At 38.2% G+C, this 12,999-nt stretch overlaps 1 protein-coding gene across 2 annotated transcripts in view; it reads right to left on the bottom strand.

Moving 5' to 3' along the window:
* The window catches only part of LOC127446839 (uncharacterized), a 50,766-nt gene that overhangs the window by 3,254 nt on the left and 34,513 nt on the right, over positions 1–12,999 (bottom strand). For both annotated transcript variants that reach the window (XM_051708122.1, XM_051708123.1), the window contains 2 exons: positions 12,365–12,489; positions 2,400–2,579 (listed from right to left, as the gene is read on the bottom strand). In XM_051708122.1, coding sequence (XP_051564082.1) covers positions 2,400–2,579; positions 12,365–12,489 — 305 coding nt within the window. The remainder of the gene's footprint in view (positions 1–2,399; positions 2,580–12,364; positions 12,490–12,999) is intronic.

Here is a 12,999-nt window from a genome sequence, read left to right as displayed (position 1 = left end):
AAAAGAATCTTGTTAGTAAGTTTCATGTGTTTGGGAAACCTGTTTTAATTCTGTTTGGTGAAGCCGGTGGTGCAGCATTTCATACTTCACCTTTAAAGATAAAAGAGTGACTTCTAGTCAAAGTACCTACATGTGAACATCACAATCCTTGCAATCCAGTGTTGCAAATTATTGTGTTAACTATTGGCATGATTTTAGAAAGGCTGCAGTGCCAAAAAAAACAATGAGTGTTTCTTCAACTGCGGGCACTTTCATGTTGTATTTTTCAAATGCCTTTAAAGTATAGATTTGACTGTTTTAGCCTTGTCCCAGACCCAGACTTTCAATATGAAACTATTTAAATACATTATAAAAATACAAATAATCACATGCTTAAAACTATGATCATCTAAACAAAAAGTGAAAAACCATTTCAATATTTATTGTGAAAATTATTTCTAAACATTTTTAAAAAATAAAAATTTCCCACAGTTGCAAAACAATTCAGCCTCTAATAAAGTTTTTTCAAAAGTTAGTGTAGAGCATGAAATATAAGACAAGCAATGTTTGAAGAAGACTAAGAAATTTCAAGGTAAATATCACGTATGAGCGAACATTTTTATTGGTTGTCATTTCCAATCAAAAAGTGCAAAATATTATTTGTGTGTATTTAGTATACATAAAATGTTGGCTATGAAATTAGCTTTAGCAAGACAAAGAAGTCGGCTATTTTATTTCAAAAAATAATTTATTTTTTATTTTTTAAACATTTACAGCACAGAATTCCATTGAACACAATACAGAATTTGAGATGTGCTGGAAATGACTATGCTGAGAATTTACAAGACTTTCAAAAAAAAATACAATGACATAGATCTCCTGTAATGCATGTGCAGGAAATTGTTATTGACAAATAAAAAATAAAAAAAACTTTTTTTTAGTGTAAGAATTTTTTTTTTTTTTTTTTTATGAGACTTTACTTTCTAGAAGTCAACAGTACCCAAAGTTGAATAAACATCCCAATGCCTACATAACTATTTGACTAATGGTTAACAATTACACATTAGCAACAAAAAAACAACAAAAAGAAAAATTTTGATAAGATGAATCGTTCACAATAACACCAGGAAAATATATGTCTCTGAGTCAAAACATTATGACCACCTGCCTAATATGCTGTTGGTCCTCCGCGTGCCGCCAAAACAGCGCCTACCCGCCAAGGCATGGACTCTACAAGACCCCTGAAGGTGTCCTGTGGTATCTGGCACCAAGAAATTAGCAACAGATCCTTCAAATCCAGTAAGCTGCGAGGTGGAGCAGCCGTGGATCGGACTTGTTGGTCCAGCATATCCCACAGATGCTCAATCGGATTGAGATCTGGGGAATTTGGAGGCCAGGGAAACACCTTGAACTCTTCATCATGTTCCTCAAACCATTCCCGAACAATGCGTGCAGTGTGGCAGGATGCATTATCCTGCTGAAAGAGGCCACTTCCATCAGGGAATGCCATTGCCATGAAGGGGTGTATCTGGTCTGCAACAATGTTTAGGTAGGTGGCACATGTCAAACTGACATCCACATGAATGGCAGGACCCAGGGTTTCCCCAGCTGAACATTTCCCAGAGTATCACACTCCCTCCACCGGCTTGTCGTCTTTCCACAGTGCATCCTGGTGCCATCACTTCCCCAGGTAACATGTTAACAAAAAACAAAAAAAAAAATGGGACTCATCAGACCAGGCAACCTTCTTCCACTGCTCTAAGATCCAGTTCCGATGCTCACGTGCCCATTTTAGGCACTTTCGATGGTGGACAGGGGTCATCATGGGCACTCTGATCGGTCTGCGGCTACACAGCTCCATACACAGCAGGGTGCGATGCACTGTGTGTTGTGACACATTCCTCCAGTAATCATCATCGGCAGGTACTCACCACTGCTGTCCGAGAGCACCCCACAAGCCTTGCCATTTCAGAGATGCTCTGACCCAGTCGTCTGGCCATAACAAGTTGGCTCTTGTCAAAGTTGCTCAGGTCTTTACTCTTGCCCATTTCTCCTGCATTCAACATGCTGACTACAAGAACTGATTGTTTGCTTACCATCTAATCTACCCAGACCTTGACATGTGGCCTTGTTAGATAATCAACGTTATTTACTTCACCTGTGAGTGGTCATAATGTTAATTTTGATTTCATGTTGACTTCATTTCAGAAAACAAACACAAAGTCAGTCACTTTATCTATCAGGCTTGTAAGGATAGAAACAGAGACTGTCATTTGACTCCATCAGAATTTATTTAAAAATAAGCATAATATATTCTTATAAGTGTTGTTGTTGATAATATACATTGATATATTAATTTGAATGAATAAATGAATGAACTCAATGTTTGTAATTTAATATAAAAAAAGCATCAGACAGACCTTGTTGGCATAGTTTTTTTCATCTCTACGTTCCTCTTGTAAATGTTGCTGAACATTTAGTGTGTGATTGTTTTTGGTGGGATTATTTTCAAATCTGCTCATCAGCTGATCATCAGGCAGCGACACACTCTCAGTTACTGTTTGTTCAGGGTGCAGATAGTGTGCTTGTGCTATATTAATCTGAAATAGAAAACATACAGAGAGAGAGAGAGAGAGAGAGAGAGAGAGAGATAAACAACTGTTATATGTGATAATACACAAGTTTTAGAGATCAAACCGATGGATCTTGTTCCTACACTAACAGTCAAAGATCGGACACAAGACTGAATTTATTTGTCTCATGATCTTAACCTCTTTATACAGTGGACCTATTTTAAAATATTGGTTTCCTTTTCAGAAAAGACAAAAAAAAAAGCATTCCAACAATTCATAATATAATCATTAATACATAATATATATGTTTACAATCTTATGATGAACATATATTTTTTCTTTGAAAACCTGTGATTCAGGCTCTGTGTCCCTGCATTCCACTAGGCTGCAGAAAATTATAGAAAATGTTTTTTCCTCCACCACAATATACAGATCTGAAATTCAGGTGGCGATCTAAAGCAGCTGAGCAATCGCCATGTGTTCATCCATAGATATCTAGTCTATTGTGAAATCCAGTCTATTTTCTCCACAGAGGTATGCAATGCTGAAGAGGTATAAAAAAAACTTGTGATCAAAAAAGGTTTTTCTTAAATGCTTGAAATCTGTTTTGTAGACAAAGATTAATTGTGCCTATGTATGAATTACTTTAAAAAAGTAACATTTTAAAGGGATCATGACATACTCATATATATATATATATATAAATAATGTTATTATCTTCCCTGAGGTCCACTTATAATTTAGTCATACATAATCATTTTCCACCCTGTCTCTGGCCCTCTGTCTGAAACCCTCAGTTTTAAGCTGTCTAGCACTTTAGGACTTCAAATTAAACGGCCACTGTTATGATTGGCTAACATCATGCAGCCCTTCCAATACAACTATATTTTAAACGCAATCCGAAGAAAATGAACAAACTCCAAAACATTTATAAAAATTAATTTCAGGATTAACATAAAACCCAGATCCAACACATTTCATCTTAATACAGTATATTAAACTGTTCACTCAAGCAGCACCATAAAATATGAAAAAGTAATGACATGAAATATCCATGAATAAAATTGATAACTTACGGATTTGCAGTCCAATAGGGTTTTAACTGCCCCATCCTTCAATAACAGTTACTTTGCAAAGCTTGAATCATACTGTGACTCTTAATACAATCCATGATGTTGGGTGCTTCAACAGGCCAAAGCAGTCTGGTTTGACTGGTCTTCACATCTTACATCTTCCGTGTTTGTTTACACACAGGACTGCATGTGTTTCACCCATCCAGTGGCAGCAGCAGAATGAGACGCATTTTTAAAAGTTTTGCTTGTTTGCTCTTTAAAACGCGGCTCACATCGCCAGTATTATGCGGAAACGCATCAATATGATCAAAGACATCCATGTTTACAAAAGACCAACAATTAATAATACCACAGATGGGTGCAACAACGGTCCAGGATGCCTTCAAATGACAGCGCAGCTGAATGAAACACAATGGGGGTTTCCATTTTAGAGATATAACTTGACATTGCGTCTTTTAAAAGTGGCGCAAGATGTATGATAACGGTAAATGCTGTTCGTCTAGTGCAAGTTTATATAGAAAAACATTTAAATCCAGACAGGCACATGAAGGTGCCCTGTGTAAGACCACTTTGGATGAATCTCCCATGACAGGCCCATCTCTCTCCTCTTCACCTATGTGACTGACTGAGTGCCAGTGGGCGGGGCCAAGGCATAGATCTAGTGGGGTCGGATACGAATAACAAAATATAATCTGCGTCAAGCAAAAGCTTATGCGCCACACCTCCCGCCATCACCCCTGGAAAATCATCCTCCTTTCTTATCGCAGCTGCTAATGGTTCCAGGGCAAGACAGAACAATAATGGGGAGAGAGGGCAAACCTGCCGGGTGCCCCTATCCAGAGTAAAATAATCTGAAATTAATCCATGTGTTTGTACCGCTGCTACCAGGTGTCTATAAAGTAACTTAATCCATTCAATAAAAGTGTAGAAAAATAGACATTGCATATGCATATGTATTTGGTCCTTGTGACATCACAAGTTCCAAACGAGCCATTTTTGCATTTTTGGTTTAAATAAATACTCTTTTTCTATTGAGGAAGTTTTCAGTTTTGAAACTTACAGTATGTTTTTATAGTACAATGACATCTTATATGTCAAAAGACCAAGGAAAATTTGATTCCTCATGTCATGACCCCTTTAATAATTGTTTTTCTCTGGAAAGACCAATATTGACAAAAAAAGCAGTTAACAAGTGTTCAGCATACATATGAACTCCTTCAATTCTGTTTAAATACATATCATTTAAATAAACACACCTCATACGCACTGCTTGAGAGAATGAACAGAGTGTGCAGAGCTGGAATCTAGACAAAGGGCTACTACTTTACTACTAAAGCGACTAAAATGCAAGATATTGACATTTTATAATTGATTGCCATTTTATAATTGATTGGCATATCAATTATATCAAGACATATTTTTGCATGACATCAAAGAATGATATTTTAAGTCAAGATGCATCTATGATTTTCTCAGCTGTCTATGTTAAAACCAGGGATAAAAAATAGTATGTCCTGCCTAATACAGTAGTTTGAAAGTGTATAATTAACATGAATTTGAATGGAAAATGTATTCAAATGTGATATTTATGGCTGACCTCTAACCTCAGACACTAGTGAGTAGTGAGAGCTGATGTTACACTGGTACACATGTGACTGCAATAAAACAGCACATTAATAAATGCACCTTTAAATTACATTTTAAAAAGCATTTGGCAATTGCTTTTTTTCATCCATTTACCAGCTGCTTTTCTTCATCCATTTGCCAGTTGCTTTTCTTTAGTGTTTGACTTTTCCTTTTCTTTTACCATTTGTCAATCCACACAAGCTGAAGCCAAGAAGTGCCAATTAAAAAAGAATTAAGAAATAAATTATCAATCTATTAATTTGAAAATAAAACTTGAATAAATCAATCAATTTATAAATGGACAAAAAAAGACATTTAAATGTGTTAGTTTAATTCATGTTTAAAAATGTCATTATATTTAACAATAAAATTGTGCATTAATAAATCATATTTATTTCATGTTTAATATGTCATTAAATGTAGCAATAAATGAGTACATTCATTAGTCTTTTAAATGCACTTTAAAAGCACATTTTAAATTGCATTTTAAAAAGGTATTTGGCAATTGCTTTTCTTAATTCATTTGACAATTGCTTTACCTCATCCATTTGCCAATGGCTCTTCTTTTTCGTTTTGCTTTTCCTTTTCTTTTTCCAATTGAGAATGGAGTTTAAAAAAATGCCACTGGACTGTTGCCTTGTGAGAGCAACCAATGAACTTTCGACTCGGTTATAAGACATCCCCTCTCCCACGTGCCACTCGAGGAGGATGTAAGAAGGCCTGTCATTCGACGACGGTACGAGCAGTTTACGTGATATTATTGGATCTGCGAATCCTGCGCATAAGAAACGGATGCGAAGCATATCAGAAGTTAATGGTGGCTCGTTCACTGCTGCTGTGAAATGCTGAACGCGACCCTACCCGAGCGTGCACAGTGATACGTGTCCAGGATGGGAGCTGGTAATCGTGATGCTGTCAACAGAACCAGCATCCCGACCCGCACCCCAAACTGAAACACGCGACGGAGGTGAGCAAGGGCAACAGCTCGAGCCTCTGGAGAAAGCCAGAACTTATACTGAAGAAAACACACTTCCCCTTTCAGTTATATCACATTCATTTTAAAAACACTGTATGATCATCTTTAAATATTTTATTTTTATTAAAATAACTGCCTGTGTATGATCGAGAAAAGGCGGACCCTCAGAATGACGGTCAGCTGATGATACAGAGAAGGCAAGCAAGCACATTTTTGTGGAACAAATGGTAGTGTTTAAACTAATGTTGTGTATTTAGTGTCTGCCGCTTTAGGGGGGGTGTATGCTACTCCCCAAAATAATACAGAGCAGGTGGTGCAACTGTAAATACCTAAAAAAACTGAGATCTGGGAATCCCAAAATGTTGAACCAAATTATCAAAGGATCGCAACACTTCACTCTCATATTGGTCACAGAGTGTAGAAACCCCCCCTCACAATCCACTCTGACCAGCAGAAAGGGGACTTATTAATACATAATTTAGGGTTCCACCATATGCTCGGGGCAGCATTTAAAAATAAATGTCCGAATTAAACACTCTAGACACTTTTGTCCATACCGAACGCAAATGCGAGATAACAGGGTGTAACTTAACTTCTCTGGTTAGTTTGATAGGGAGGCTTTGCAATGGCCAAATAGGGGCAAGAAATTCCTGACCACCTGATCTATATGTATAAAGATGTCATAACTTAATCGGTTAGCCAACATTTTGGACAAAATTTTAACGTCTAGCTGAATCAGGGAAATTGGACGGTAACTCTTACACTTGGATCGCTTGGATCTTTGTCCTATTTAAGAATCAGACTGATCCGGGCTTGTGTCATGGTTGGTGGAAGCTTTCCATTCTTCAATGATTCAGTATTGACTTCTAACAAAAGTGGAGCCAGTTCTGTAGCATAAGATCTAAAAATTCAGCAACAAAGCCATCTGGCCCCAGAGCCTTGTCTGTAGCTAAGGCCAATTACCTAATCAAGCTCCTCCAAGGTTATCCCAGAATCAAGAGAATTTTTTTGCTCCGTCATCAGTTTAGGGAAATGTAATGGTTCCACAAAGTTCCTAATATCTTCATCAGTAGACAAAGACGTGGAACTATAAAGATCAAAATAGAATTCTTTAAAAGCATTATTAATATCAATGACCGAGGTAAATATTTCACCACTAGCCGTTTTCACTGAGGGAATGGTAGAAAAAGACTCTCTCTGCTTTATATATCTAGCCAAAAGCTTCCCTTCTTTGTCCCCCGACTTAAAATCTTGCCCTGAATAGCCAAAACTCCACCTTCTGTGACAAAATAGTATTATATCAGACGACATTTGGCACTTCAGCTCTGCCTCAGCACTTTTAATATTCTCTTCTAGCTCCACGATTTCTCGTGCTTGAATTTTTTGATGAATGAGGAATACTCTATGATCCGGCCCCTAAGAACCGCCTTAAGTGCCACCCAAGCCACGCCCACTGAGTACCATTTGGTCTCCATTTAAACATTGATTTCAGCCTTTAACATTTGTTGGAATTCAGGATCTTGCAAAAGGGATACATTAAAGCGCCAACTGTATGATTTCTTTTTCTCCAAATATGGCAACACCTCTAAATTCACCAGGGTGTGATCTGAGACTAAGATGTTTCCAATTGCGCAATCCACAACAGATGAAATGAGGCACTTAGATATATAAAAAAAATTCTATTCTAGAATAAATCTTATGGACTGATGAAAAAAGTTATAGTCCCTACCAGATGGATTCAAAAGTCTCCTGTAAGACCAAGATTTTTACACATCTTATGAAGCGTCAATGTTGCTCTAGGGGGCTTACACACTTTTGCTTCACTATAATCAAGGACTGAGTCCATCAAAAGATTAAAGTCTCCTCCCAATATTATATCATGAAGGGTGCCAGTGGCTTGCAACATCTTTTCAAGATCTATAAAAAGCCCTGATCATCCGCGTTAGGTGCGTAAAGATTAGCCAAAATCAACCTTTGCCCCTGAATTTATGCTAAAACAATAATGACTCTTCCTAATTTATCTTTAATCTGTTTGAGACATTTTAATTGTAGATGTTTACTTATCAATGTAATAACTCCCCTGCTCTTACTTGAGCCAGCACTAAAAGAAAACATGTCCACCCCATATCTTCCCAAATTTTTCAGCTTTCTGCGTGGAAAGATGCATTTCTTGAAGAAACACTATATCATATTTCCTTCATTTAAGAAAAGAAATAACCTTCATTTTTTTTTATGGGGTGCCCAAACCCATTCACATTCCATGTGGAGAGAGATAATCTACTCATATTAACATCGTCAAAAACAAAATGATAAAGACCACATTCCAACATTAGAGCAACAAACAAACCCCGAACTTCCCCCAAAACCAAAAAAATTGAAAAAAGAAAAACATGCGCATTAACCCCATGCACGACAGCACCAACCGGCATCCATGAGAGTCCCCGCGACAATTTGCCGTCGGATTGCTCAAGTGCTTCTATACAAATTTTGTGAGACAGAATTACACAACAGAAAATAAACTATAAAACAAACTCCAGCCAATAGGCGGGATAAACACAAAGACGTGTAAATTCCTCCACATAACTGTTCCAAAGGTGTGTTCCACCACAAAACAAACTCCAGCCGCTAGGCGGAACCAGCACAAAAAACAAAACAAGGCGCTCAGTTCTTCGGACAGTCAATTGAATGTTCAGTGAGTCAGGCTCACTTGGCTGTTACATGAGTGCAAAAAAATAAATAAAATAATGCCCTAATCTCTCCAATGTTTTGCAAGAAATATTCCACAGAACAAACTCCAACCAATAGGAGGTGTAAGAACAAAGAATGTGCAGATTCAACCACAACTGTCCCGAAGGAGTTTTACTCCACAAAACATACTCCGGCCACTAGGCGGAACCAGCACAAAAAGAAACAAAGAACGTGCCCAGCTTCCTCGAACAGTCGAGTGTATGTTCAGTGAGTCAGGTCCACTCGGCTGCATCACCCATTTACTTACTCCATTGACTCTATGAAGTATAATGCTTGCTGTGGGCATGTGAAAATAGCCGGAAACATCAGTGCAAAAGCAACCATCCGTTGATGTAAGAGTTACTTGTATTCCTTGAATCGATCCCGTTTCTCTCTAGTCGAATTCGCAAAGTCTGGGAACAAGAAAATGCTGTGGTTCTTCCAAGAAGACTCCTCGCCTTGCATAACAAAAGATCTTTATTGGATGATCTCACAAATTTGGCCAGAATTTATCAAAGCCTGTCTCCCTCAGCGGATCTCCGAGCCGGGACTCTGTGAGCTCACTCGATTTCCAGCTTATGGTCTGTTATGTCGAGCAGACTCGGGAAGAGCTCGTCTAGGAATTTCACCATATCTCTGCCTCCTCTGTTCTCAGGAATTCCAACAATTCGGACAATGTTTCGCCGGCTACAATTCTCACGGTCTTCCAATTTTTCCAAAACGTGTTCCAAGTCCACCTTGGTCGCTAGCGGGTTAGCAGCTAATTCCCTCTCCAATGACTCCAGATAATCGATCCGTTTCTCGTAACCAACTCGGAGAATTTTGTCTCTATTGAAGTGATCGATCGACATATTACAGCAAGATCTTCCAAGTATGCAATGACCTTCACCAGCATCACAGACATACTCGCCAGTTGATGCTGAATTTCTCCCGCCGCACTGTCCAAACCGAGTCCCTTGTCTGCGGCCCTGTCTGGGGAATCAGCTTGAGCACGTAAGTGTCTTTTAATGTCTCCAGAGCCTGAGGATTTTGAATTCTTTTACATATTGTCTTCATAGAACAGTTATGGATCAGGATGTATCGAATCTCACTGGTTTACAGTGCATCCGGAAAGTATTCACAGCACTTCACTTTTTCCACATTTTGTTATGTTACAGCCTTATTCCAAAATGGATTAAATTCATTATTTTCCTCAAAATTCTACAAACAATATCCCATAATGACAACGTGAAACAGCCTTTGCTCAATACTTTGTTGAAGCACCTTTGGCACCAATTACAGCCTCAAGTCTTTTTGAGTATGATGTTACAAGCTTGGCACACCTATTTTTGGGCAGTTTCTCCCATTCTTCTTTGCAGGACCTCTCAAGCTCCATCAGGTTGGATGGGGAGCGTCAGTGCACATCCATTTTCAGATCTCTCCAGAGATGTTCAATCGGGTTCAAGCCTGGGCTCTGGCTGGGCCACTCAGGTAGGGCTGCATTCAGCATTTCACAGCAACAGTGAAGGAGCCACCATTAACTTCTGATATGCTTCACATCCGTTTCTTATGCGTGGGATTCGGAGAGCCAATAATATCACGTAAACTGCTCGTACCGTCGTCTTACATCCTCTGAGTAGCAAGTGGGAGAGGGGGTGTGTCTTATAACTAAGTCGAAAGATCATTGGTTGCTCTCACAAGTCAACAGTCAAATGGCATTTTTATAACTCGATTCTCAATTGGAGAATTAAGAGAAAAGGAAAAAGAAAAGCAAAACGAAAAAGGAAAGCCATTGACAAATGGATGAGGAAAAGCAATTGTCAAATGTATTAAGAAAAGCAATTGCCAAATACCTAAAATGCAATTTAAAACGTGCTTTTAAAGTGCATTAAAAAGTGCATTTAAAAGACTAATTAATGTACTCATTTATTGCTACATTTAATGACATTTTAAACACAAAATAAATTATATATTAATGCACAATTTTGTTGTTAAATACAATTACATTTTTAAACATGAATTAAATAAACACATTTAAATGTGTCTTTTTATTTGTCCATTTATAAATTGATTTATTCATTCAAGTTTTTATTTTCAAAATTAATAGATTTGTAATTTATTCCTTCATTCTTTTTTAACTGGCACTCCTGGGCTTCAGCTGGTATGGATTGACAAATTGTAAAAGAAAAGGAAAAGTTGGGGGCCTGGGTAGCTCAGTGGTAAAAGACGCTGGCTACCACCCCTGGAGTTCGCACCCCAGGGCGTGCTGAGTGACTCCAGCCAGGTCTCCTAAGCAACCAAATTGGCCCGGTTGCTAGGGAGGGTAGAGTCACATGGGGTAACCTTCTCGTGGTCGCTATAATGTGGTTCGTTCTCGGTGGGGCACGTGGTGAGTGGAGCATGGATGCCACGGTGTATGGCGTGAAGCATCCACACGCGTTATGTCTCCGTGGCGACGCGCTCAACAAGCCATGTGTTAAGATGCGCGGGTTGATGGTCTCAGACGCGGAGGCAGCTGGGATTTGTCCTCCGCCACCCGGATTGAGGCGAATCACTACACGACCACAAGGACTTAAAAGCACATTGGGAATTGGGCATTCCAAATTGGGAGCAAAAAAAAAAAAAAGGAAAATCAAACAATAAAGAAAAGCAATTGGCAAATGGATGAAGAACAGCAACTGGAAAATGGATGAAGAAAAGCAATTGCCAAATGCTTTTTAAAATGCGATTTCAAGGTGCATTTACAAATCACTTATTAATGTACTGTTTTATTGCTAAATATAAGTACATTTTAAAACATGAATTAAATAAACACATATTTATATGTCTATTTATTTGTCCATTTATAAATTGGTTTATTTATTCACATTTTTATTTTCAAATTAATAGATTTATAATTCCTTCATTCTTTTGTAAATGGCACTTCTGGGCTTCCATAGCAGTGAGGGGTGTGAGTGAAAAAGACAAGTAGGAAAAAAAATGAAGCAGGGTAAGAGACGTGTGTGTGCGTGTGTGTGTGTGTGTGTGTGTGTGTGTGTGTGTGTGTGTGTGTGTGTGTGTGTGTGTGTGGAGTATTTCTAGTAAACACTAGGTCATATTCAAGCACATGTCAAGATGTTGAAGTTAACTGGAAGCTACCGTCTAGATATCAAAGACTCCTAAAAGAAAGAGTGGGATGCTTTCTGCTGGGAAGATGACATCAGTGTTGAGTTTATTCTGAAGCAGTGGAGCTGTATAAAGCTTAGCCAACTTTACCTATAACTTTAATTTTAAGCCATAATCTACAATCTTTTATTAAACAACCTTACACTGTTTAGTAACAAACAGTTTCTAAAAACAAATGTTTGTTATAAGGTTAGAAAAAGTAATGATGCATTACAATCCTGATGGAAAATAGAAAACACTGTATTTGGATGTAGATCGAGTCTTACCATTGGTTTAGGAAGAGGGGTCATGATCTTACACACAGACCCCGTGTAGAACAGACTGACTGCCAGAACCAGCACACATAAACCTGATATTGTTGCTCCCAAAGACCAACTCACTAAATATACCACTGCACACAGACAGAGAGAGAGACACACACACACATTTACATAATACTTTCAAATATTGCAAGTGAGCTCAGGTACTATGTGAATAGGGTTGTCTGTCCAGTATAAGCCAGGACGTCCCCATCCCGGAGTCAATGGCAGCCCATAGAACAGTATGGAGGAAAGTTGTGAAATTTCACACACTGATTGAGGAGGGTCTGAATAATCTGTATATATAGATAACAATTTTCGGTCTTCCACTTTCTCTAGTGCACCATCAGTTTAAATTGTACACTGTTTTACTACTTGTAACTAAAGCATTGTCACATTTTGTCCTCTGATTTCTCACCTCATGGAGAGTTCAGTGAAGTCACTGATTTGAATCTCCATCCACTAGTTTGGATTTAGACAAAAAAAAAAAAAAATTTACTCTTTCAGTCAGTCACTAAGTAAAACAAAGGTGCTTATTACTATTATTTAGGAAATTAGGAATAGAGATAAAACAGCTTGGAAGTCAATAATGAGTGAAGGTC

This window comes from Myxocyprinus asiaticus, chromosome 10 (assembly GCF_019703515.2).
Source record: "Myxocyprinus asiaticus isolate MX2 ecotype Aquarium Trade chromosome 10, UBuf_Myxa_2, whole genome shotgun sequence".
NCBI classification, from domain to species: Eukaryota; Metazoa; Chordata; class Actinopteri; order Cypriniformes; family Catostomidae; genus Myxocyprinus; species Myxocyprinus asiaticus.
This window is presented reverse-complemented; position numbering and strand designations above follow the sequence as displayed.